General features: G+C 36.8%; 3 protein-coding genes across 3 annotated transcripts in view; 2 read left to right on the forward strand and 1 right to left on the reverse strand.

Annotated features, from left to right (window-relative positions):
- LOC111332424 (ATP-dependent RNA helicase DDX19A) overlaps positions 1–11,276 on the reverse strand; it is an 11,882-nt gene extending 606 nt beyond the window's left edge. The window contains exons 1-10 of the mRNA XM_022937753.2: positions 11,112–11,276; positions 10,254–10,344; positions 8,578–8,722; positions 7,672–7,764; positions 5,941–6,043; positions 4,880–4,994; positions 4,038–4,215; positions 2,952–3,189; positions 1,596–1,775; positions 1–597 (exon numbers count right to left, since the gene is read on the reverse strand). The exon at positions 1–597 is cut by the window's left edge and continues 606 nt beyond it. Coding sequence (XP_022793488.1) covers positions 364–597; positions 1,596–1,775; positions 2,952–3,189; positions 4,038–4,215; positions 4,880–4,994; positions 5,941–6,043; positions 7,672–7,764; positions 8,578–8,722; positions 10,254–10,344; positions 11,112–11,171 — 1,437 coding nt within the window. The 5' untranslated portion in view covers positions 11,172–11,276 and the 3' untranslated portion in view covers positions 1–363. The remainder of the gene's footprint in view (positions 598–1,595; positions 1,776–2,951; positions 3,190–4,037; positions 4,216–4,879; positions 4,995–5,940; positions 6,044–7,671; positions 7,765–8,577; positions 8,723–10,253; positions 10,345–11,111) is intronic.
- An 82-nt stretch (positions 11,277–11,358) lies between these two features.
- LOC111332423 (uncharacterized) lies at positions 11,359–15,216 on the forward strand. The gene is made up of 2 exons (XM_022937752.2): positions 11,359–11,668; positions 12,526–15,216. The coding sequence occupies exons 1-2, from the start codon at positions 11,623–11,625 to the stop codon at positions 13,347–13,349; spliced, it is 870 nt and encodes a 289-aa protein (XP_022793487.1). The 5' UTR covers positions 11,359–11,622; the 3' UTR covers positions 13,350–15,216.
- A 1,323-nt stretch (positions 15,217–16,539) lies between these two features.
- Positions 16,540–27,602, forward strand: LOC111332422 (tumor necrosis factor receptor superfamily member 16). Its single transcript, XM_022937751.2, has 6 exons — positions 16,540–16,689; positions 18,465–18,635; positions 20,376–20,598; positions 21,800–22,024; positions 22,166–22,213; positions 22,816–27,602. Exons 1-6 carry the CDS (start codon positions 16,657–16,659, stop codon positions 23,121–23,123), a joined length of 1,008 nt encoding a protein of 335 aa, XP_022793486.2. The 5' UTR covers positions 16,540–16,656; the 3' UTR covers positions 23,124–27,602.
- Positions 27,603–27,989: the final 387 nt, after the last annotated feature.

The following is a 27,989-nucleotide window of genomic DNA, read 5'->3' on the forward strand; positions in this document are numbered from 1 at the left end:
TTCTGGTAAATTGGTTCTACGAATTTGGTTAGTTTGAGTTTTCTCTTTACCTGTTTGCTGGATAATGTGTGGATATTATAGGGAGAAGTTATGTGTTAATTGCTTCTGGAAGTTGAAGGGCTAAGAAGCAACAACACTTATCTTTTGGTTTACCAAGGTTCTGAGCCAATCAAAACACTAGTAACCACAAGTGTAAATCTTGTGATTTGATTGGCTAAGAGAGCAAACAAACCTTGAAATTTATTGGGTTCGAAATATGAACAAACCAAACTGAAGACTACGCCTACCAAAGGGGCAAAGTATCTTTTGATGGAGAATTTTTCAAGTGCCTCTGAAAACTAACAAGTCTTTTGTAATTTCCTGTTACGCAAGTTTTTCCAATGCATCCACATCATCGGTCTCAAGAAGTGTTATTTTTCTTCCAAAATGTTCCTCGATTTTTTTCATGGTTGCCATAGAGCGCCGACCATCAATAAAATTCACTGCAATGCCACTCTTGCCAAACCTGCCTGTCCGACCAATCCTGTGTAGGTATGTTTCAAAATCTGGTTTGCCTGTGGGCTCAACTGGCATGTCATAGTTAACCACAACTGTCACCTGCAAAAAAATGCAAATCTTATCATTCAACTAAATAATTTGAATATATCAACAAAGTTGAAATGGTAAATTGGCCACCGTTACGGTTATAAAAGCTGACGTTGCGAGTGTTAGCCCTTCGTCCGACGAAGGGCTAACGATCGAAATGTCAGCTTTTATAACCGTAACGGTGGCCAATTTACCATTTCAACTTTGTTGATATATTCAAATTATTTTGTTACCCCCACCGACGCAGCGCCAAACAGTTTCTTTAGAAACTATCAGCCTTTATTCATTATCATTCAACTGACAGCTTACAAGAAAGGTGCCTCTTTCCCTCAATTTCATGCAAGAATAAACCACATGCATTGGTGGCACCAGCTTTTGGCTGACCCACCCCACCCCACAGACTGCCCTGCCCCCTGCAATTGTACTGGCCAGTGCTAACCTTTCCTTTACTCTTACAAATTAATTTCTCTGCATTAGGGTGTTGATGGTGTTGATTTCCAGGCAGGGGGAAGGTTTTCCAGGAGTCAGCTGCCTGGCTCTGCTAGCCCCCATGGTTACTCCAATTTTTTTCTAATAATTTCTTTCAATTTTGTAACTTTTTTGCTTAGAGCAAGTATAAATGTGAATGTGAGTACAAATGAAGATTATCTGTTAGTCCTCCACAAGAATCTTACTGATGTTTGGGAACACACTAGGTTGTATCTCTTACAAATCATTAATTTTTCTGGACAGGGACTCAGAGCACCCTACGACCTCCCCTGAGCTGAAAAGTACTCCTGACTGGGATGTAGGAAGTTGATTTTTTTTGGGAGGGGGACGATGACAACTATTTACTATTCTTACATTCACTGAATTACCTGAATGGTAAACGAGTCATCTGTAGCCTAACACCTAAATAGTGATAAACGTAAAAAAGACCTGTGCTTCATAACAGAAAGACAGGACCCCCTCTACCACACCCACTACCAGTTTAAGTGTCTTGCATACATGAGCTACATGTAGTTCTGTACCTGCTCAACATCTATGCCTCTTGCACAGACATTTGTTGTAATAAGTAACTTTTCTTTGCCATCACGGAATCTGTTCAAAACTGCAATCCTCTGCTCCACCGTTATCTCACCGGATAGCAGTGCCACTGCATGTCCATCCAGGCTCATTTTCTGTGACAGCCATGAGGCTGCCTTGCGGGTCTGAAACAACAAAATCTCTTTTAAAACCCTTCACACCCTAATATCGGTGTGCACATTCTCCATACTGTTCTCTAGTCATTTCCTAAGTTGCCAACAAGGAGAATTCATTTAAGAATCAAGAACTTGTTTAGTTGGAGGTTATTTTTTTTATTTCGTTGACCTTAATGTGTGATTCAGGGGTGATATTGTAGGATACTATTCACTCTCTGGGGTTTGAGGGTTAACTCTTTACACTCTACCTCAGTACGTATATTTTCCACACTGTTCACCACACACTCTCTGCTACATACCATAAATACTCCATGCAATTGAGACCACGGCTTGACACTAACGGTAGCCCACTAGCCACAGACTAGTAGAAATTCAGTTTTGGCTAGTGGTTGTTTATTTCCACAAGCCAGTTTGGCAAGTAAACAAACTGAAATTGTCATAACATCTAAGATGTCACTAGCCCCCACTTGGCTAGTAAGTTGAAAAGTTAGTGTCCAGCCCTTTGAGATAAAAAGAACTATCTTAATGACATGCTGCAAACTATCTTAATGACATCTGCATACCCGTAATGTTAAATATTTTAATGTTTGACTCCTGAGTGATTTTGTAAGGAGAAATTAGATGCCAGTCAATCTAAGGGGTCAAGGGAGTAATGTAAAAATTTATCAAGTGCAGCCTGAGTGGCACACTTCAAACCTGAACTCAAACTCAGGCAAAGAACCTGCCCCTGGATACCCTTGGAATTTCAAGGATAACATGCCTCAAGGCCTCCAGACCCTTTCCCTGTCTCTAGACAAAATCTATTGTATTTGCTACCCTGTTTCGCACAAAAAGTGTGTGAGTTGAGAATATCAACATCATGGAAATGCATCTAATACAATATAATCCGACAACACGTCAAGGCCTGGAATCACAGTTTCCACATGTACACTGTGCTTTGCGAAAGTTCAAACTCCATCCAAGGCTTTTGGTCCAGAAGGGCAGCAAACTGATTAATATAAAATAGCTCAACTGTGCACACTGTCAACAAAAGCCATAACCTACTGAGCAGCAAATACAGTGGTACCCATTTTAGGTCACACAGGGAGGGATGGAAACTTGTTGCCTTTAATAATACAGAGTCATTGATTGGTAAACACAGTTCTAGAAGAGAGGATAAGATCTGGCAGTGTTAACCATACTTACCTGACAGAACACAATACACTGTCCTATCGAAACCACTCCATACATGTTTGAAAGGGCCTGGAACTTCTCCTCCTGGCTGCGACACACCACATAGTACTGTTTAATGTTGTCCAAGCTCTCCTCTTCACGACGAAGTCGAATTACCAGTGGATTGGGTACAACAGACTCTGCAAACTTCATAACCTCATCATCATATGTAGCAGAAAAAAGCAGCATTTGACAATCTTTAGGTAAATTCCTTGGAAATAAAGGAATATCACTTAATTCCTTAATCAAGCAAAATCTCACACCTCTCGACCCAAAAGTCCAGCAGCCACTACATCTCCCAACTGTTAAGGAAACCTGATTGAATGCTGAACGAGCCATCATTCCAGAGGGGGTAACAATAATAAACCTTAAACTTTTACCACTGAATTTATCGGTTAATTTCAGAGTCTTTTAATCCAGGTTCATCAAATAAACAGCATACAAATATGTTTCTGAAAGTAGAATTATGCACTCGAAACTTGCAAGCACAAAGCAAAATAAAGCAAAATGAAAGTATACAAAGCTCAAATAAATCGAAATGTTGAACACTTACAAACAATATGAGGGTTTCTTCTCAAAATAACCGATAAATGTTCATCGAAATCAATAGGATGAAAATGATTCACATTCACAATCTTCAGAACAAAATTCATCAATCACATGGCCGAACAAGATCACTCGCTCAGCCTGGTAACAACTAAGAGTTGCATCATGTTAAAATCATGAAATGTTCATTTGGAACCTACAAAACTCCCAAGATCTGATTTTTAATTTTCCCCTCCAGCTGCTACACATTTCCTTGTAAATTAGTTCGGAGAATTTGGTGTTACATCATGATATCAACTTCTACCTGATAAGTTTGAGAATTCTCATTACCTTTTTTTGCTGGATAATGTTGGGATATTATAGAGAAGTTATCTGTTAATCACTTCTGGGAAGTAAAGGGTAAAAGTTACTTCAAGTTACAGCAACTATGATAAGTTCTGGCAGCTTCACAAGTCAATTTATTCTGCAGACTCGACATGCTTATTCAACTCAAGTGGAAAGCTTTCAACTCACTTGTGTATTCTAATTGACTGGTCCTGGTGTCCCTGTAAAGCTATCATGACATCAGCTTCATCTAACACAAACATCTTGATTTTCTCAGGTTGCAAGACTTTGTGTCTTAAAATCCAGTCAAGTAAGGTGCCCGGTGTTCCGAATATTATGTGATCTGTTACTTTTTGGCTTCTAGATACTGAAAATAAAAGGATAGTTCCATTACTACAATGAAGTGAAGAAAGTGCTGTTCTTTTCACATTAAAAGTAAAACCCCACAAGAGAGAGGGAAAAATGCTTTAAGTTAGTACCATTGGTGTTGAATTTCAATTACCCTGTTAATAATTAATAGGGAATGTTTTTACCATTCTTGCAAAATAAGCAATCATTTCTGTACATTGAGTTTGTCTCAAAGAAGCTTTTTAAGATGCATTTTTTGTTTGGGTAGTTTAGCAGAAATGTTCTTATCAATCACAATCAATAAAAGGACATGTCAATCAACTATGTTCTGACATTTTGGGAATCATTGACTGATAATATTTTCCCAGAGTTCTAGGTTTGAAGGTAAACTTGAACCAAGGGAGAGTAAAATAAGTTCAAGTTGACAGCGAGTTTGAGTTGTCCAAGCTCAAGCCAATATTAAAAATAAGTAGAAAAATGGGGTCAAACTCAAGGGAAATCAGATCTTGTTCAAGTAAGCAACTGAAGGAAGTTTGAGTGTATACTAGGGGTATGGTAAGAATTTGCTTTGCCAATGTTGCTTTTGTCCTAAGATTTTAGAATTTTTACTGAAAATTTCAAACCTGAGAACTCAATAAAACAGTATTTCTCAGCCATGAACAGTGTTTTGCATCATTTCTCACCCCTTTCTCCTCTTACTGCATAACCAATTTTGATCTCTGGACAAAACTGTTTCATCTTTTCAGCAACTTGGCCTGTTTGTAATGCCAGCTCATATGTTGGTGATAAACACACCACCTGAAAAACAAACAAACAAGGAAATAATGTGAATCATTATTCCACTAGTAGGTCATTTTACCATATAAGGGCAATGGAATGAGCAAAATATGCTATGGAATTAAAGTACATTGTAAAACAGGGCAAAAATATCAACAGCATCGACCTGCACAATCTTCTATTTATTTTCCAATTTTTAGACATTTTTTTCTGCAACAAACTTTTAAGACCACAATAGTCTTTTTTTTCTTGGTAATCAAGATCTTTTATGTTATTTTCTGCTTTCAGGCACACCTTATGCAATAGGCACGATGCTCAGATAAGACAACATGAAGTTTTGACAACTAGAAAATAAAATAATAATGGAAGACAAATCCCATATTCGATCTATTAACATATAATATAAGCAGACATTTTGCTCCCCTACTACATAACTCACAAAATATTTGCACATGCTATATTATATCAAACTATCCACTAAGGTGCACACAATCTTTACCAGCCTATTGCACAGTAAAACTATCCTTTAACAGAGTTGTCAGTAGAAAATGGCAACTGAATCAAATTATACTTGTGTAGCAAGCATGGCATGTTGCTTGGTAGCACACCCCTCTGGCATGGTCCAGGGACATGTTCTTAGAGCATGCTCCAGGGGGGCATGCTCTAAGTATAATGCTCTTTTAAGACCATAATGGTCTTTTAAGACCATATAAAGTTGTGAAAACTAGAAGCTCAAGAACTAGAATACGAAATAATGAATCTGCCTGTTAAAATTAGTGTTAAATATTTTCTTGGAGAAAATTATAGCTGCCCTATTATTAAAAGCAGTGGAATGCTGGAGAGAGAAAGACATTTATACTAAGGGGGTGATTGACAGTCAAAAGGAAGGAGAGGGCCAGTCCAACATCACCTCGCCCTAATAAGACACGCACACTGCATGGTACGATAGAAATGTGTGGTTGTCTACCTGTGGATGGTTCTTTGTGGCATCAACTCTGCTTAGCATGGTCAACACAAAGGCAGCAGTTTTTCCAGTTCCTGATTGTGACTGAGCTATCATGTTACTTGGCCTAAGAAAATTGGAGAAACAATGCAAAGCAATCATCAAGCCCTTGCAGTACACTACTGTGACAGGTTTAAAAACTTTAAGGAGGCAGTGTGACTGATTGGTCTGAGTATTGAACTTGTAATCTGGTAGTCCAGGCCCCAAGCGTTCTACTTAACTGTGCACTGAATTTGTTCTCCATTGTCCCAAGTTCAACTCTTTGTCTGCCCTTTATACAAAGCTAACTGGTCTGACTCCAACCAGTTGGGATATTTTCACTCTATGGGGTGGTTATTTACACAAGGTCTAACCCCAACTGTAGTTTTACCCAGGCAGTGGGCCTAATATTCTATCTATAAGAGGGTTGGTTTCTTTAAATAGATGTCCCTCCAATGCTAGCTTTTGGTCCTCGTGACATTGTTCGCAAAAATAAACGTTCAAATACAAGACTCAGCTAAATTCATTACAGTTTAGAATGCAGTTTTTATTAAACAATGGCTAGACTTCATTTAAATAACCTGCCCTATGACTACTTACAATGTTTATTCATAATTTGTTTATATTGACCATGAAAATCCCCAATGGGGGAGTGGTCAATTACTGTTCTTCTTATTATTCAAAGCAGTTTGAAATGCCCATTTTTGAGCCACAGTTGGTATTATTTAGTTGTGTTACCGAGCAAGTCACCCAACAGCCCTTCACCCCCCCCACAGTGATTAGCATGTGACTTCTCCCTAAAGTATTCATACATAATCCTGCAGTCATCATAATTATCTATATGAGTAAACAAAAGTTGTAGCAATAAATAAATGCATGAAGGTTGATAAGAGACCTGAGATGTAAAAGTTATGAGTTGCTTATCTGATCAAGGAAGTCTTGAAACTCTTTATGGGTAATAAATGCTTTGATTCTTCAGGATTAACTGGCCTTCTTCGGTTTGCAGTCCAGAGGTGTAAACAATTATGGTCAGGTCTCCTCAGGGTTAAAGGTTAACTCTCCCAGAGTCTTTCTTCATGAAGTTAACCCGAGATTCCAGAGTGTTTTATGCCACAGAGAGCAGGGTAAGCTCTTCAGTCTTGATTGAATCAAGAATGAAGATCTGACCCTGCCCTCTTGCAAGCAGACTTAACAAGTACAATCAGGAATAATTTGAACAGGGTGTGTATAAATTTGTGCTATCATATAAACTGCTGTGTTTCACATGGCTAACCAGCCCTGAAGAATAGCTGTAACTGTAGATGGGTAAGATTAAAATGAACTTTTTGTGTGTATTTGATACCCCCAGTAAGCTGATGACACCAGGTCAGACCTGTCAGCTTGATGAATGAAAGGCAAAGCATTCATTATTGATCAAGTCAAACTTTTCTTGCTTGTGGTGTTAAAATAACAAAATAATATATGGCTGCTTGTAGATAGAAAATTTATCTTCTCATGTTTAACTCCATATCGTATGCACTTGTAGCACTTGCTCATGATATATAGAGTTGAACACTTAAAGAGAAATTCCATATCCACACATGCCCATGTGTCATTCTACACACACGTATCAATTTTTTTTCAAATGCCTTTTTGATATGCCACTAACAAGAAACAAGCACACTGTGACATGTCACAAGTTAACACTATTTCAAAAATTGTTTTAATCACACTTACGGGTCTGCTAAGAGCATGGGTAAAGCTGTTTCTTGAATTTTGGACGGTTTATTGAAGCCCATAGCGTAAACTCCTTTGAGCAGTTGTTCAGACCTAAAGGAAACCATTTTTCAGAACATCTAGAGCTGTTTTCTACCCTCAGGCTAACAGAATTAAAAGAACTAAAAATACTACTAGAGAGTATTCAGAAAGAAAGCTTCTTTAACAACCACTGAAATTCAATATGTCCAGAAAAAATGACAAAATTGACATTATTGATAAAATATAGTTAGGGTATTTAAAACTAAACTTCAAGACTATGAATATTGATTGCCAAAGGGGGCACCTATATCTTACTAGGAAACTCAAAAAGGGGTAACTCTTTTTCATGTGATTCAAACAATGCCATTCCCCACTGACCAATCATAACAACACTCAGGGCTTGCAAACAAATCTCAAAACTACAATGTTGCAGTTTATGGTTTAGTTCACACACCCCACATAATGCAATGTTTTCCCAAAATTGTCCCTAGTTTTTACCCTTTCTGAGTTTTGCAAAGAAACAAAAGATATATGTCTACAGGGATTGCACCCTTTTTAAAAGACAAATTTCCAGGACTTTTCCAGACTCGGACAGATTTTTCTGGGACTCTTAAATTTCACCTTAAACCCTTTCATCTCAAGAATTCAAATCAATTCTCCTTATGGCCTAAGGTAATTTAAGAAAACTTTATTGCACGAGTTGAACCAACTTCCAAGACTTTCCAGGACCTGCAGTCTTTTTCGGTGACTTTCCTGTCCTAGAAAATGTCAAAATAAAATTCTAGGACTTTCCAGGTTTTCCAGGACCTGTAGGAACCCTGTGGCTACACCAGATTAAGTTTTCTCCAAAATTCAAATTAAGCGATAACATGAAGGCATACATACAGAGGTAACTCCTCAAATGATTTGACTGAATGTAGCGGAGAGTTTGGATCATTCCTCTGCACTTCGACTTCATTCTTATTCTGGACCAGTTTACTCCTCAGAACTTTGATTAAAAGGGAAGCATCTGCAGCAGCCTCTGGTGTTTCTGTTACATAAATATTAGAGGTAAAGTAAGGCAAAGTCTGTTTTCAAGCCAAGTGGCCAGCACTTAAATGCAGTTTCCATTGCATGGAGTGATTAGGAGTATTTCTACTTTCTACTGCCCCTTAGATGGAATGCTAGTCTATCACTGGGTCATCCCCAGCATTAAATTTGCCAGTACCCATGTAATTCTCCTGGGTGAAGAGAGGCACTGTGTGAGTAAAGTGTCTTGCCCAAGAACACAACACAATGTCCCTAGACCAGGGCTCAAACCCAGGTCACTTGGTCCTGGGTTGAGCGCACTAACCACGAGGCCATTGTACCTCCCATACAAATATAAATATTAGAACAGCTAGTAAACTCATGTAATCCAATTCAATGTTGCAAACATGCTTCATATTATCATTATATCTGCTGATGATGAGAGTATCCAATGAAACACGACAGAGGGAATTTCTCCTTTTAAAATAACTAAATTACCTCTTTGAAAATGTTACAACAAATTATTTGTGCATCATATGTGTACTACATTTCAAATAATGCATGAATCAAGTACAATCTTTTGAATTTTGAGGTGGTGGAGAAGATGCTTGCCCTCCATGAACCCAATACCATTACTTCTCTCTTGAAGCTATATTCTCTCTCTTACTCCAGATCTGGGGGGGGGGGGGGGTAATCCTTTGGCCAACTTGGGGGGACCTTAAATTTTTTTGCAAAGAAGCCTTTGAAGGAGGTTGTGGAACTAATGGTCATCTTGTAAAGTTATTTAGAAAGTTGGTTCTTTTGAGCTGTAATCTGACACAAGTGTTACACACGACAAGTCACAAAAGGCTTTTTCATTAGCTTTGATTTTCCCCCTTGACAGAAATTGATATAGTATAAAGCAGTCATAATAAAAAAATTTATTAGATGTTTTTGGTGTGAAGTATTGCTGATTATTTTAACTTGTTGCATCTATTTTGACTCGCCTTGCAGGCTTCTCAAAATACAGCACAAATCATAAAAATACTCAGCGATACCTCACACCAAAATTTAATAAAATTTACACTGGGATCAAAGAATTATGTAGAGATAATGTGGAGGTGAAACACTGATCAATGCAAAGCTTCCACACCCCTTCCATAGGCAATCCTCAAGCATTTAACCATAGTTTGTGCATGGGGTGTGGGGAATTTGAACCTTGTATTTCCTGCAGAAATTGTCCTGTATTTCCTGCAGAAAACAAGTGTTATTTTTTTTTAAATGAAGGTATTTAAGGAAATAGTTCCCTTTCATAAGAAAATGGCTCAAAGAAAAGGTCTACAAGGTCAAGGTTTTAATGCTTGGTCAATGAGTAGAAAGTCATGGTTGCTGATTTTGCCTTTTACAAAAAAATTGACAATCATATCTGGCTCTGGGTTGGGACATTTGAACATGGTATTTGTCCCTGGGATAGGAATTTGAACAAAGCAATCTTCAAAACTTCAAATGCCAGGGTAGGATGGGGGGAATGTTGAAGTTTCAAATTGATTAACGCATTATAGAGTGAATTATACCATCATCATCTTGAGGTGCAGCAGCTGGTTTTTGTTCAGAAGGTGTGGCGACTGGTACAGGATTATTAGGGTCAATTTTTAATTTATTGACCTGCAAGTAAACAGAGAAAAATAAAAGCAGTCTTAAAAAAAGTGTGTCTTTTCTTTATAAAATATCACACAATCTCCTTATGCTCTATGAACAGAAAATATGGCTGATCCACTCAAATATTGTGAAGAATAATTTTTATAACTCGGGTACAGCCACAAACGTATTACTTGGCAGGCTGGAAAATTTCCAAAAATAATGAAGAGTTAGATAACAAAGTAATGTCTCTGTCATACTATTGCATAGGTCATACTTTTGTAAAGCAATTCAAGTTTATTAGGTGAACCAAGTGCCTCTACACACACACACAAACACACAAACACACACGCACCCTTCCGTGTGGGAGACCTTTGCTTACCTTTTTAACAAGGCAGTAAGTTCATCATAATTATTTATGTCTTAAGTTCGTGAGACACAAACTAATTTTACAAGAATACGAGTTCAGTTACTTCCGCAAATAAATGCAGCTCTCTTTTTTCCGGAAAGCAAAATTTGCTTTGCAGTCTGTACATAGCTGACAACTGGCTACATACTGTCATAATTTGCCAAGAAATAAGAGAAGAAAAAGACTACCAAGGAAAGGGTTACCCACAATTACTTGGCCCTTGACACTTCACATATTTCCCTGATTTAGATCAGATCACGGCTCACAGAAAATGTCATAAAACGTGACAGCACATGCTTGAAGGCCGTAGATCTCCGTACACCGATTCGATTTTTCTCACACGTGTCTCAGAGATGAAGCTTGACCGCGTGCAAGAGCAGCTTACCTGACCAGAGATTTCACGCTCCTGTTCGTCTACTTCGGCCGCCCAGTCTTCATCGGCCATTGTTAAATAAAATGTGACCTTCAGTTAAAGAATCGAGGAAAGTTTAGAGCTGCCGACTCTCCGAACGGAGTTCGCATGTAATAATTAGGTCAGAAACTTGCTTCCGGTGCGTGAGGAGATTGGAAACGAGCACTCTGTTGGATTCTGCTGGATCGATTCAAGATCGACTCTCGATCATGTAATTTCCGAGTAATTACGGATGCAATTTTCCATGAAAATTCAGCTTGGTTATGTTGTTTGGTACTGATTAAAGAATATAGTCAAGCTATAAACCAACAAAAACATATTTACCGCTTAGTTCAATCAAGAGTCTGTGTCAAACGCAAACAAGCGATTTCTGTCGATAGTCCTTCGGGAATGTTCGGAAGTTGCTTAGCAAAGTTTATTAACAAGATGGCGCTCATACAGCAATCCCGCTGCGTAAATTCGAAAGACAATTCGTGACGCAGCGATGGCTAAAATACCAGTGCCCTCTGAAGTGAGACGTTTCAGCGAAGGTAAAAAAAGATTGTGAAATATTTTCTAGAAAGTGATCACGGAAATCTAACAGTTGGGATTATTTACAAAAGGCTAGTTTAGCACTGATGAACAAATCAAGAAATTCAACAAGAAATTTAGTCAGATACTGCCATAAAATAATGCTATCATGACCATTAATACATGTATATTTTCAGTCGTCGTAAGATGTCGGCTCGAATTTCAGATTTGTGCAAATACTGTAGAGGGAAAATATACAAGAAAAGGCGATGAGCGTACTCTTAATGCTGCAGACACCAGAGGAAATTTAAGACACGCTTTTGTGTGAGATTAAGTCAATGCATTTTGTTATTTTCCTCTAAAATACGTAGCTAATATTCAATTTTTTTGTTGTTGTTGTTGTTTCTTTTTGAAATAAAGTGCATGTTACTTTGATTAAAATTGTTTGCTCCAAAACAATCAGAATTGTTAACCCTGTAACTCTCAAAAGTGATCAACATGCAACTTCTCCCTCTGTTATCCGTTCATTATCAAGCAAACATGTCGTATGAATACTCAAAGTTACAGGTAGAAGTTGTTATCTCGATTTTATGCCAAATTCTTGTAACTAATTTACAAGGAAATGTCTAGCAGCTAGAGAAGAGGACTAAACTGCTGAATACAGGGTCACTCATTTACGTGTCATTGAGTAAGCCTATACTGTGTTATGCCTTGTTCTGCAAAGCCTCCCAGTGCATATAAATGAGGTGCACCAAAGTGGCCAGGTATTCTAAAGTTGTCTCAAGGGGAGAATTAACAATCAGATCTTGTTCCATGGCAATGCATAATGGAAAGTGCATGTAGTAGCTGGAACTTTTTGTTTTTCAATTTTTTTTAGGGAAGTATGGGAGCCGGCCTCAATCCCGTACTGGCAACAGACCTCCCAGTAGCAGATCTGTAGACAGTCCCTTACCTGCATATACAAATGATAAGACACAGGCAGCCCAACATAGAGCACATATGATACAAGGTCAACCTCATGTCAAAGGTAGTTTGTTACGTCGTCATACTTCAGAGGATCTGGGTATTTCACATGAACACGACTTTTCAATAACTAATGGGCCATTTGTTCCACGACCTCCTTCAAAGACTTTTTCAGAAAAATTAGAAGGCCGACCCAAGTCAGCCAAAGGACGATTACGCCCCAGATCTGGAGTAAGAAAAGAGAATGTAGCTTTAAGAGAGAACTTTCGGATTGTTGGAGAGCAAGCATCTTTTCCATGGCCTCCAAATTCACAATCATCATTTTCAAAGTACAAACCACTTCCTTCGATTGGTTCAGGACAGAATGTGGAGTCGGACTCAAACTACTCACAACTTGTGCTGGAAAAGACATTTGATGATTGCAATGATAAATTGCTACAAAAGACAGCTACTCTTTCATTGAATTATTCACTTCCCAATGAACCAGATGATTCAGAACTGGGAAGAATTCATCTAGCAATAAAATTATTAGACGGATCACGTCATGAAAGATGGTTTAGAAACACGGAGACACTTGGCACAGTGCTGGCCTTTGCTCAGTCATTTAGTAAAGATAAACTTCCTCCTTGCCAGTTCTTCACCAATGAGGTGCCAAGACAGGTTTTTAATAACTTTGAGGTCAGTCTGACACAAGCTGGTATAAATTCAAGAACAGTTCTTCACCTGGAAGACATTTAAGTGTGAAATAGTGCATTCTCATTGGGAAGGGCTCAAAAGACAACTTCCATATATTGCCCTAATTTAGAAAAAGGGGTGCTTTTTTGGGAAAATGGCAGAGGCATGATGGCAAAGAATGCATGACACAGGTCTACGCAGCACATGAATGAAAAGGCAAGCACAGTCTAAGTTGTTCATGAAAATTTTTTGTCATGAAATTTGCTAAGATTTACAAATAGAAATTGTAAATGAATGTCAGTTTAGGGGAAAAAACTTTGAATTCTCAATTAAACTGACTTCAAAGGGTTGGAGGTGTGAAATATTACCACACAGGACTAAATTATTTCCTTCTGTCACAGATTGATCATGACAGTTGATCAGATATTGGGATTGGTGCAATGAAAGTGGCAGCAGTTATTGTCTTTAGCTGCCAGATAGCTTGGTATTGTGTTGATTTAAGATATTAGGGATAAAATATTTTAAGATAATGAGTTGATCAATTCAGAGCTTCAACTTCCCCACCTGGGTAACTGCCTGAGCATTTGAACTTTTGAAGATTGGTTTGTTCAAAATCCTGCCCTCCAGTGGCAAAAATTGTGTTCAAATGCCCCACTCAGTTCTTCTGTGTAAAAATCCAGGAACTGTGACTTTCCATTCTCCACCCCAGCCAACCATGGGTTGCCTGGGGGGGGGGGGTGGGGTGTTGAATTCTTGAATTGATCAGTGTATAACTGATACTTGATGCTGTTACCAATGATACTTTGCTTGTTGGCTCATGCTGATAGTCTTGAAGTTATTTATTGGTTTAATCAAATTATTATTGTTAAAAGGAAGTATTTTATTTTATTGGTCTCTTTTTGGACAGAATCATATCACCTAAGTCATATGCTAAGTACTGGCATGATTTGGGTCACATTTATTTCATTTTATAAATTAATTAAGGAACTCTCACAAAAATCAATGTAGGGATATGCAAATTGTATTTCAATCTCCAAGGCTCAAAATTGCACAATTTTTGATGAGAAATTATCATGAATGATAAGTTCTACATATACCTCACAATATCACAACGTACAATATCAAGCAGACAAGTGATGTGGATAAAGAACAATTTCAATTATGGAATTATTCGTTGATCTGATACCAAATTATCCAAACTATCATAATAAGAATTGTAAGAAGAATTACTGATGAGATCTTGGCAGTAAAAAAGGGTAAAGTAGTGCACTTATGTTCTTGGTATAGGGGTACATAACAAGAGCTAAAATTTTATATATAATCATATTCTTAATCATTTGATTTTTTTTGGTCTTAAAGCACCATGTGATGGAATATGCCCCAGCCAACTGGGGAATACCAGGTGATATACTCCAATGATATTCCCCAATTTTCAAACCTTATGTCCAATATGATAAATTCTGTTCAAGATAAAAGAGAGTTTGGTTGTTCATAAAGAGAAAAAAAACATAATGCAGAGCAAACAGTAAGCTGTTTGTAAACATTGTTCCAGTGCATTGCAAAAATATTTAAAGAGTAATTAACACAGTAGCCCCTATTTGGTGTGAAATTTATCATTGGAAATTTTCTGTTCCTTGTTACTCTTTGTTTTTGTTAGCCTCACTCTCAGAAAACTGTTGGCGTTTTAGACCAGATAAAGTTCATGGACAAATATCTCTCCATATTTTTGCAGCAAGTGGAGGCTTTTGTTTAGATATTGTTTATATAAATTCTCAGGGACCAAAAGTTGGCTATTGTTTAATTGTCTGTAGAATATTCCCTGGTTGTCAGTCACATAAAATTTCCCAACTAAATACTAACAAAAGTACCCTTGATTTAGTAGTTATTGATTTAATTAAAGTTTTAATGTATTAAATGGAGTGGCAAAATATACAGCAGTCCGTTATGTGTACATATTGACTGACTGAGGGGGAAATGACAATGACTGATTGAGGGGGAAAAAGTTACCCTTTGACCATCAAGAGTTACTACCATCTAATTTCTACTTACAGTATGAGCCCTGGGTCACACATAAAGGTCACAAAAATAAAAGACATGATTACCAATAAAAGTTTTTGCAAAATTTTGATTGTCGAAGCTAAGAAAGTATCATTCATTATCATATTGAAAACAAAGCCTCATTAAAATTAACTTTCAATGCACTTTAAAACATGCCTACTACAAAACTTGTTTCGTCCACAGACCTCTTCAGTTGTATGTGATGTTTCGTTTCGTTCAGATCAATAAGGTTCAACAAGATCAACTGATAAACACGAAGAGCGGGTGGAATTATTTCAAGATCCCTAGGGCTGTTGTCACACAATTGTGAATGAGGCTACGAACATTTCATCATGTGACTATTGCACAGTGAAACTGAGTTCTAGTCTGTTGTAATTAATTAATTTAATTGTCTGTCTATTGTTATCATTGTTATGTGTTGTTAGTGTAATTATTGTGGAATATTGATTTTATTGTTATAGGTGTTTTTTTCATCTTTTTTGTTTTTGTTTTTGTTTTTTTTGTTGATTTTTTGTAAGTTTTCAAGTTTGTTTTTCTTTGTTTGTCTACTTTGGTATGGTTGTTTTATCAGTTTTACTTAAGCGTCGTTGTTGTGCAACTAGATACCAAGTTAATGCTCATGCAACGTTATATGCTCGTGCAACGTTATATGACGTGGTCTGAGATTTGAAATTTCTAACGAAACGAAACGAAACATCGCATACAACTGAAGAGGTCTGTAAGCGAAACTAGTTTTGCAGTAGGCGTGTTTTAAAGTGTGTTGAAAGTTAATTTTAATGAGGTTTTGTTTTCAATATGCCAATAAAAGTTGTTTACTGCAAATACTCCTTGTCAGCACCTTAGGAAATGTGTAGAGAACAGTCAGAATAATATGCAAATAGCTTGGCGCGGATCAAGTCACTGTTCGTTCGGTTTTGGTTCGAGTTCACGAATTAAAAAACATTTTTATAATGTCAAACAGTCAGTTTTCTCTGATTTCAAAATCTTGAAATTGCCTCTAATTGCCTCCGGATCCTTTTCATGCTCCTCCCGTCTCCTTCTAATGAAGGAAAGGGCACAATTTAGCAAAAAATTATTTCACGAAAACTTTCATCTTTGGGTGGAATCGCGATAAATTAGCACTAATGACGACAAATAGGCACTAATTTAGGCAAGCCTGGGCTTGCTCTGATATAACGTGCGTTTTTATTGGTGGGTGAAATCAAACACCAATCATAACACACGTTACAACGGATTTACATCATCAATATTCTCAGGGTTCTCCCTAGATTCTTTCTTTCTAGTTCTCACGGCCTTCGAAGATGTGATAGCTATGAAATTGTACGTGTTTCTCAACATTCTCCTGGTAAGTAGACTTCTCTGTTGTGTTTCAAATGCATGATTTTGTCATTTTTTGCTGTATTGTGAAGTTTGCATAGTTTGAGTGCAGATTGACCGTACGTGTTGCGAAGTTCTCACATGGCCACTTGTGATCAACTCAGCTTTGCACACCCACCAGCTTAGGAACGCCGATCTTATTCGTAAAATGTTTTTGTTTTCTGGACCAGTTATGTTGAATAATGTTATCTTTTTGTGCATTTCGGAAGCTTTTGAGACGCTGTTGGAATGTGCATATCGCATCATAAAATTTATGCTGAAGAAAGCACGTTCCTTTCAAGTGCTCTTTTGACCGCTTCGGGATCAGCAATTATAATTGAGTACATGCTCTGGCCTGTCCTACGCGCAATTTAATGAGCTGTACGATGGCGATACGCAATAATCTGATGAAACAAAGTTGTTCAATGTTATATTACACAAACAGCTGTGTAATATACTTCTCTTCATATGGAGTAGCGTTGTTTTGGATTTTAAGTCTAGCAACTCTTGAAACTGAAATTTATAAACCGCTTTTCACCTTAATTGAAATGTTGTAAATTTAATTCACAGCAATACAGTTCACAGCTCGTGGTCGACGATTTCTGTTGCTTTCTTGGGTGCGAAATTTGTTGACTTTTTACTTGAAATCGCATCATCGGAAATTGTACAACGATCTGTCATAGACGAGTAATATTTTTGTTTACATAAGCGGAATATTTCCTTGTAGTTGCTTACATTATTGTTAATCCGAGTGGAATTTTAAAAATTTCTTTGCCCAATACTCCACACCTGTCGTTGAAGTAGGGGTGCATCTTTCAAACTCTGTTTCCCAACAGAAGATATTTGGGTAAACAGTAACTCGAAACTGGAATCCAAAACTCTTGCAAAGTCGTCGAAGCCTTACTGACCTTCCGTTCTTTGATTGAATTTGCCCCCCTAATCATTATGCATATATCTGACCGTTTTCATGCATTTATTTTGTGGTAGCTGTAACGGTTCTTTGTCAAGGTGACATAAAAATGTTTCATTCTGTGGTAAAGAAATATTCATGAGATAAAATCATTTTCCTACTTATTCCACCAACTAGTATTGTTAGAGGCTGCGAAGTGATGGTTAGAGAAATTTCTATTGAATCAAATTTTCATAATATTTTGACAACAAATGACCAAACTAAATGTCAACAGGAAATTAAAATATCTTGAAACTCTGAGCTTTTATTCAGAAAGTTAGCACGCCTAAAGTAACCATCAATTAAACAGAATCCTGATTTGCCTAGCAAACTCCTAGTCATTTTGATTTTACCTTAAACTGGTTCAGTGAAGGTTTTCAAGGTCAATGAACACTTTTTAGCATGGTTAACTTGGTAATATACTCAGCAAAACAAATTGTATTCATGATCACGGACCACATGTACAAACATGCATTGCATGATAGAGAATATGTCATTTGAAAGGTCTTTCTGAGGAATTATAGTTTTTTATGTTTACTTTCTTATAAGTTATTTTATATTTTAATTTATTTGGAGAGAGTGTTAAAAATGAGCAAATCTTCAATCATTTGATTATAAAAACATCTCAATATTGGTGTTTACTGAGTATTTAGAGACCGGTTTCACTTATACTGCAGATAGGTTTTCCTTAAGCAACAAGATATGAGTTTTTTTTATAACCAATACTTCAGGATGTACAAATCTAACGCTGAATGTTTTATAGTCAGTGTATCTACTTGTGAAAGAGAAGTTTAATATAATGTTATCTTTAACAGGTCATTGGAGAATTGGTCACCAGAACTACTGGTGATGGTGGGTGCAGACCAGGCAAATATTGGAATCCCAAAATCCTCAGATGTCTGGATTGCACTACTTGCCGTGAAGGAGAGAGGCTTATCTCCCTCTGCCAAGAGTCACAGGACGCTTCCTGTGAGACCTGTCCAAAGGTATGGTAGAGTTTTAATTCTTGTTCCCAATCTAGGGCTTGTTTTTCAAAGGTCTTGATTTTCAGTGGTTCTAAAATGCCAATCTTTGTTTGCCATGGTTTTATTCTAGAAAAGACTAATAAAAAATACTAGTAGTTTTGAAATTCTAAGCTGGCTACCAATGGTCACCTGTAAGATCTCTCACAGTTTTCTTTTAAGACAATGAGTATATTCTGTGTGTTTGGGTTTCGCCTTACTCTCCACCATCCTCCGCTTTTTGGAGCACAGGCACCTTTTACGCCTTTGGTAGTTGCTTATTGAAAAAGTCATTGAAATTCCTGGATCCAGATTTAGAATTATGTCTTTGAGCCAGCTAAGTCAGGAGAACTTTTGAAAAACAGGCCCCTTCCTAAATTACCTTTTTTTTTTAACCTTTTTTTTTGTTTTTCTCATCATTGCCTGTCTTCACAAGCTGTACAGATAACAAACTGGGAATGACTTCTGATTGACTGTGAAACATTCTCTTTCCAATAGCATCTTGAATTGCCTTTTCAAATACAAGGGAAGTCTGATTTTTGCATCTTAAGTCTCTTCAGATGTTATTCTTAAAATCACTTCAAATGTCAATGTTGTTTGGTTAGAAGTTATTTTAGTGTTGGGTTATCTCTGAGAGGTAGTTTAGTTATGAGCTCAACTTTGTCTCAAACTTCAGTTGTATTCCACTCCTTACCCCTCCTTAGCACTTCTTTCTGTCATCCCCCAAACATTTCTCCCAGTTACTAAAGAAAATATCTCAGTTTGAGTTGATCCTTCTTTCCAAAAATCTGTTTGATGTCAATTCACAGGCCATCTGATAGGGTGCAATAAAAAAATTGTAAATTGTGCAATTTTTCAGCAAATTGTGCAACGAATATCAGTGATTATGCAATTTTTTATGCAAATTGTGTGTGTTTTTTTTTTTTAGCTATTTTAAGCTTGTTTTATTAGGTTTTTAAGACAAAAAACATCTTTTTTACTCTTTGGAAAACAGAAATTATTTTGCACTCAAAACTGTTTTTGTCATTTGAACTTCAACCAGGACATCTTATTTTACGAGTGGCCAAGGTCTTAGTTGGCTTACCCAACCCAGACTTTGGCCATGCACGTCCAACATGGCGTCCACGTTACAAAGGCTACATATTTAGATTTAAAGTGAGTTTCTATGTAAATAATCTTAAAACTAGTACCACATGCCAGAAATGCCTTGGACTTTGATTGTATTTACAATATCACTGTTCTGGGAATGTTCTCAGAATTTTTCAAAGGTAAATCCAGTTGAAACAACATTCAAATAAGGGAATTTTTAACTAGAGATAAAGAGTTAATTTATCATTCACCTTGTGGAATTTTTACAATTCTTTGCAAATTATGCGATTTTTCATGAATTGTTTGATTGGATGCGATATGAGGTCAATTGTGTGAAATTGCACCATTGCATTCTATCAGATGCCCTGAATTCAGATCGTTGTTAATTATTAACAGGATAATTGAAACTTAACTCCAATCCTGATAACTCAAACCATTCTTGGTTTCCCTTGGGAGGTCAAGTTAGTGGGGTTCTGTAGTATTTTTCTTTTCTTCATGGTTGTCCTGCTTAATATTGTATCATTGCAGAAATCCCCTCCCTTCACTCCAGGGAGTAAAAGCATTAACATTCTTTAGGGTAGTATCTTTTTTTTCCATTGTTGAGTTCATTTTAGATAAATAAACATTTGGTTTCAGGGGACGTATTTGCATGCTGATAATAAATCAGTGTGTGTTCAGTGCAGTTATTGCAAAGAAGGACAAGTGACAGAAAGTGAGTGTGTGTCATGGGCAGACACCCAATGTGGAAATCCTGTATGTATGCCACCACCTTCAGAAAGACCTCTTACATTAACTCAACAACCTTTCATACAAACAACGATGCAAAGTCATTTCCAAGGAGGATCTGCCCCTAAGAAAGGTACCCTTAAAGTTTTCAAAATAACTTTTAAAAAAAATGGAGTATAGCATGTTTCAGTTCACAGAATCTGTTATAATGCTATTGATATTCTTTCACAGTTAACTAAAGAATATAAAATGGCATTTCCTTGAATAAGTGCCCTGGCATTTGCTTAAAATTTCAGCATAAAGGAGGGACAATTGTTGTGTGTATGAGCACTTTAAAAGTGGATGATTACTAAGGGCAGAGTGCTCATAAGAGCATGGATGCTTACTTGAAGAAATAAGGTGTTCTTTTAAACAATGGTTTGGAATACCAAAGCAGCCACACTCCGCTAACTGCCCTCTCCTGGAGGGGCAACAATCCCCTGGGCCTAATGTCAAACAAGCAATCCCCCCCTCCCTTTGAGTCAACACCACTTCTCCCTCACTTTCTTAAGAACCAAGTTGCATAATTTTTCATTGCTTTAAAGGGGGGGACAGTGGCCTTCTACAGCTGTAGGTGTATTTTGAACTTTTCAATTTTTTTGAAGAAAGCAGAAAGTTTTTGAAAGAGGTTCAGCTAAAGGGTCTTTTAGGAAAAATAATATGAACTAGGAAATTTTGCAATGGTCGGCAGATTCTCGATATTTTCTGACAGTGGCTCTTGTTTACTAGTGAAAAAATGAAAACCACTGTTGCCACTATATTTAAACCATTTTACCCTTTACTTCCTAACATCAGTACGCATATTCTCAATATTGTTCTCATACATTTCCTAACATGCTGACAAGGAGAATTTGCTTATTAATCAAGAGTTTCTTTAGTTGATCATTTTCATTATTCTTAAGAATTCAAGTGTTTGATTCAGGGGTCACATTGTAAGCAGAAATTAGATGTTAGTCACTCTTAGAGGCTAAAGTACAGGAAAAGAGTTTCTTTTCCAATCCAGTCATTTCTATCTCCATGTTTTAGCAGTGTTCTATTATGTGCATTATCTGTTCTTTTAACTTTTGTCCTTTGGTTGAGCACACCCCCCCCCCCTGATTAAGCACCATCCTTCCTTTAAGCTTCTCTTCTTTTAGCCTAAATCTTAAAAAAAGCTCCTGGCTGCTTATTCAAGGAAATAGGTTCAGTTGAAAAGCTGTACTGCTGGTGCAGTGTGCCTTGCTAATCCTGTAGCTCACAGCATCACCCTAATTATGGAAATGTTTACTAATTTGATTGTTTTCTGTTATCATCAGTTGACCATACTAACGAAGCACCAGACTTCAGATGCCCCCAAAACACGTTCAGTGATGACATGTCATGGATCTTCTTAGTCTGCCTTGTCTACCTTGTTCTTGTATCATTGTTGTGTGGTGTTTTGATTATTTCGATAAAACGGAGTGGAATGAGTTTGCTTAGTTTGCTCCGTATGGCTAAGATACCATTACCAAACAAACCAGAAGATGGAGTGATTCGAAAAGGTTTGTGATTTAATGATTATTATTAGTAACTTTGCTGCATTATGGATTTCAGTATTTAAGTTCTGACAGAGTCTGACTTCTAGTGTTTATGAGCAGTGTTGAGAGAAGCAATTATTTACCTACACTGCCTTCTTCTTGCAGTTTCTGTGATTTCAGCATCAGGAAGATCAGAAACAAGAGTTCTTAAAGGTACAATAAACATACTTTTGCCAGCCCCTGGAAACCTAAACATATTTAAAATTTTTATAGTCTAGTTCAAAGCTTTATAGTCTATTTTTTGTTTTTTAATTTATCAAATAGATCACATATTTGTATTTTACATTTTAATTTTAGCGTACATGTTCACATTTAAATGAGCCCCAGGCTCACTGGTGAAATGTGTCTAAATAAAGTACTGCTATCGGTACTACTTCTACGTATGATGCACGATCCTCGCAGTAGATAACGCTATTTAAGCAATAGCGAAAATCGGACCTGAAAAAAATCAGGCCTGTACGGGATTCGAACCACTGACCTCTGCGATACTAGTGCAGCACTCTACCAATTGAGCTAACAAGCCAACTGGGAGCAAGCCGTTAATTTGAAGTACTACTTCTCTTAGATTGCAAGGAATGTGCACAGTGATGTTAGGGAGCAACAAAGTTAAATTGTAACTTGGGAGTTCTTGACATTACTTGATGGATGGACCTTTTTTGTGAATTATTACATACTTTGGGCAAGGAGTTTTCTGATACACATACTTTCTTTGTCAGTTTTTTTTTAAAATTTAATTATTGTTATTTTTACATCAGAGAATGGGATGAAATTCAATACAACCTCGGCTACCATCACTGAACAGTTGGCACGGTTGCTAAATCCAGAAAATGGCAAAAACTACAAGAATTTGGCTGGACTAATGGGCTATGATTACACTTTTATTGGTAATCTGAAGCTGACCCCGACAGAAGCCACCCAAAAACTTCTTGAGGATTGGCAGGTGAGAGAAGATGCTACAGTTTTTAAACTGTACTGTTATTTGGAACAACTTGGGAGACATGATGCCATGGATGTCCTTCTTCCCCTTCTCACCGGCCAGGGAAGCGATGTTGCAATGGTTTGAGGAAGTGTTGCCTTTTCTCTTAGCCCCTTGCTTTTAGATAAAGCTAGCAGTTTCTAGACTTCTGCTGAAGGGGAATGGCAGCGCTTAATGAAATCACATTGATATCTTAGATTTATTAGTTTTGACAGAATCACACATAGGGTGCCAGCTGATGGAGTCACTTAAAACTAAAACCAGACTAGTCTCAACTGCCAATGAGATGTAAGGCAGTTAAAGTCAGAAGCATCCTCATGCATACAGCAACATGAGTGTTCATGTCACAGTTGGGTTTTAGTCACACACCTGATTGGTTGAGAGAGTGGCACAAACATTAGGTTCCAGTCCATCATTACTCTCATTCACTTGAAAATCAGCCTGTAAATGTCCTGAGCATGTTGTTTAGCTATTAATGGCATTTGCAATTGCAGCATAATTATATCGATGCGGGCAATGTTTATCTTAAAAAGGGAACAGCATATTTCTTCATACTTCTTGACAATTTTTTTTTACTCTTTACAAGCTTCAAATTTATTTTCTAATAAGTAATTATTAATTTTATAGTGCTTCAAGAGTTCTTTACTTGTTATTTTTTATGTGCATTTTTGATAAAAAAAAAAAAAAGAGTTTTTTTGGCTTTAAATTAAAAGTTTTGCTACCTACCTTTTTGGAAAAGGGAAAATGTAAAAAAAAAAAGGTTTTTTGTTTTCTACAGATGTATTTTTGTATGCAAAAAAAGTATATTGTTGTATGCTGTTGCGTATGCTAGTGCTGTTCTTAAAAAGAGGAGAACTCAAAATTTTGATCAATAATTATTATTGAATTAAAAAAATGCTTATGCATAGTCTGGTATTTTAGATATTTTTGATCAGGGTAATTTTGCAAATTGGTTATCCAAAAGGTAATTATGCACACTACTTTTTCAGGAATGAGAGTATATTTTTGAAACTTGAATATTCCAGTTTGTGACAAAAGTGGCCAAGTTTGAAATTAGCTTGATGATGATTCTTTTCTGATTTTCATCACTCAGGTCAAATGAAGTGTACATTCAAATGAATGAATGAAAAATGATTAATAACAAATAGATTTACTAGGTTAGGTATAAGAGGCTATATATTTTTTTTGTTTCTGTCATCATCGTCAATATTATTTTAACTATTACTTCATCATCTTTACCATCATTGCCATCATCATTATCACTTGTCGTTGTTGTTTCGTGTGTTTATGTGAGTTGGTTGGGGGGATAATACAGCAATCAGATGCCTAATTTGCATCAAAATAAGCTTAAAATTGTTAGATCTTTCAAGAGATGCATTGTTTCTCATATTTTAACCTTAAAAATCTTTGTATCACTCATTATGGTTGTTAAATGATAGGCATTTGATAATGATGTCTACATTTGTCATACCAATGAAACATGAAGTGTAGGTTATGTTATCATGATCATAAGTATTCCTGTTTTTTCTTTCCAAAAGCAGGGTTGTTGCTAAGTGCCAGCCGTAGCAAAATTTGGCAGACAAAAAAGAGGTGATTGCTGGCCGAATTTTTTTGGTGGCAATCTCTTGGAAAAGCACAACAAGCACTTCTGAGGTTACACACTTACAACCGTTTGATATCATACACATAATTTGATCTGCCTCACTTGAAATTTCAGCTTACTGGCTAATTAGCTACGGCACTGCAAAACCTCACTTGTTAAATTTATGCAGCATTTTGTAATCATGTTACGTTACGTTACCGCTTAATCCTTGCTCATCTTTAATTTGGCAATGTCTGCAATATGCATAACAAAATGACACTACTTCAATGCTTTATTTTTATTCAATAGTTACCAATGAACTCAAAAACTGCAAACACCTGAAACATTTCTGAAATGTTTACTGTTAGCAATCACGTAGGAGATCAAACAATGCAAAAACCACAAACTTTTAAGGACTGCTACATGCATTTGAGATTTCTCAAGCCTGGCTGGTTTGTTTTCTGTGACATGTTCATATTCCAGAAAGGTTTCTAGTGTTCAGAGTTTTCTGTGTTTCTCTGTAATGTTATCAAACAAATGAATTAGATTTGACTAAGGTAATGAGGAACTTCTTTAATGTGTATTAGCATAAAAGCTGCAGTTTCTGTGCTTGTAAAACTGTTAGACCTTCGTAAGCATACCTCCTGTGAGTAATCACCTCCTAATAAACATAATAATTTGGATATATCAACAAAGTTGAAATGATAAATTGGCGCCTGTAACGATTACAAAAGCTGATGTTTCGAGTGTTAGCCCTTCATCGGAGCGAAAGACGAAGGGCTAACGCTCCAACGAAGGGCTAACGCTCGAAACGTCAGCTTTTGTAATCGTTACGGAGGCCAATTTACCATTTCAACTTTGTTGATATATCTAAATTATTTCGTTACTCCCAGCGACGCAGCCCCAAACAGTTTCTTTCGAAACTATCAGCCTTTATCCTAATAAACATAGACTGCCTAATACTTGGAAGGACTAACCATTACAAAGAGGATCCTCTTTTCTAGAAAACATTCATTGCTTTTAAATCAGTAGTTTCATTATTCACTCTTTCATTCACAGAAACGACCAAGACATAATTTCTCCTTACTGTATCAATACAAAATCAAGCAGACAAGTGAGGAGAATAGCAAAAAAATATTCACTAACAGATTATCAATTGATATAACACCAAATTCTCACAACAAGTTTTATAAGAAATGAATAGCAGACCATAAGGAGAATTTTCATTGGGATGATGGGAGTGAAAGGGTCAAGAGACTAAGTTGTCTTTGAAACAGGAAAAACACTGCAAAGAATGCTCCTAGGAAAGAGGACATTTCAGCATAACATATTTCTTGAAATGAAGGGCAAATTAAAGACAAATGGTTATATAAGTAATGTGATGGGTCATTTTACAGTTGTGTACTTATACCAAGTCTTTGATTTGGAGTGAGGCAGAAGGTGACCTTGTTGTCATGGAGACCAGTATCTTTTTAGGGTGATCAAGTGATTTCTATTCAAAAAGCAGGAACATTTGTATCACAGCAAGGTCATCCTTTGCCTTACTCCCATTCAAAGGCTTGGCAACCAAGCACAACCATTAAATGGACTATTGTAGCTCAAATGCAGAACATTCACAACTCTGAGCAGAAACACAGGTTACTAAAGTGTACTTGACCCTTCACGTGTTTATTGCAACTGCTCGGCTGTGTGAGGTTAGAGGTAACGTCACAAGGCTATAGAGTCCCAAAAGAAAGAATTAAAGATCTTTATTGAAGACTAAAATATATTTTGGGTCTGGTTGGTTGCTAAAACCAAAACTCTCAACAAGGAGGCTAGATATGTTTTGGAATTACAAGTAGGGGTCTAACTATACCAGCTATTCATCTTAAGGAGTTCCAACTTGACTTTTTAGTGACCTTTATGAATACACTTTGCATTAATATTTAATGCAATTATTTAATTTTCAAATTATGTGTACATATCATTTAGTTGAGCACTTAATTCTCGAAATCAGTTTTTAGAGTAGAGTTGGTTAATTTATCTGGAAGCACTATCCTACCTGATTTATTTATTCCTCTTCTGTAACAGGAGATGAAATAATCTTGCAGTTGTTCATTCAATGCAATTTGTTAGGCAGTTCGTCAAATGAGGGCAATTTTTTACTGCAAGTTACTAATTATGAACAAAATTCAGGTTTGATGTTGTTTCAGGAAAGTATTCAAGTATAGCTGAACCTAAGATATACATAACTGAGTTATCTAGTAACTGGCAAATTTTCTGCTCATCCTAACTCAGTTTATCAAAATTTTTCAAGGGGAATCGTAGACCTTTTTCATAGAGGAGACCCCAGTCTTTTATATTCATGGAAATTGGTCATTCTGGCCTTTACTGCTTATCAAACAAACAATAGCATTTCCATGCAAAAGCAAAGTTTTGAGGGCTAATTTGCATGCACATAAAAGAATGGTTATCATGCCCACCATTGCCAATGTGTTGAACGATTTGAATAATGGCGCAATTTTCTTCATGGAAATCACTGGTTGAGTGTACCACCATGTTCAAAATAAGTAACTAAGGGCTAGTTATTTGAACAAAGTTTAGCTGTTATTGATAAAGTGGCATTTCGAGCCATCTTCAATTTGACTGAACCTTGCATCTGAATGTTTATTTTTGTGATATGTGTCAAGAGGACTGAAAGCAAACAGTGGAAGGACATTTAAATAATTAAATCAACCCTTTTATAGAGAATCCCTGAAGCCCACTGATTGCATGAAACTGTGGTTTGGGTTAGACTTTGTGTAAATAACCAGCCCTAAGACTTTATTTCACTCAACTGAATTTTTTTCTTGTTATGACACAGTCTCTTAAATGAGCTTTGTGATTATTGTTGATACTATTAGTAAATGATGACTAAAGCTTTTTTGGAAGAGAGGAGATATGTCATACGTTACTTGTCAGTTTATCATATTTGCTTATTCTTATTAAATGATAATTTAAGGTCAGTTGAGTCTCTTCGGTTTGCTGTACAGAGTGTGTCAATAGGCCGTTTCTGAATTACCCTTGGCCTCATTTTCAAAATGAGGCCTGGTGCTTAACCATTCTTGTGAAAATGAGTTTAATTTGCATGTGAATGAAAACTTATGATCACATCATAGGATGAGCACCAGGACTCGTTTTGAAAATGAGGCCAAGGGTAATTTGGAAATGGGCTATTGAGCAGTTTTGTCTACTGAGCACTGTCTCAAGATTGGAGAGGGAGGGAGGGGTAGAGGTGGGAAACAACCATTCACTCCCTTACATCAGTATGCATATTCTCCATACTGTTTTCTAGACATTCTGTATGGGCCGACCATTTAACTTTTGAGGGGGGGGTGTGGGTAATTTCTGGT

The sequence above is a fragment of the Stylophora pistillata genome, chromosome 8 (assembly GCF_964205215.1).
Source record: "Stylophora pistillata chromosome 8, jaStyPist1.2, whole genome shotgun sequence".
Lineage (NCBI taxonomy): Eukaryota > Metazoa > Cnidaria > Anthozoa > Scleractinia > Pocilloporidae > Stylophora > Stylophora pistillata.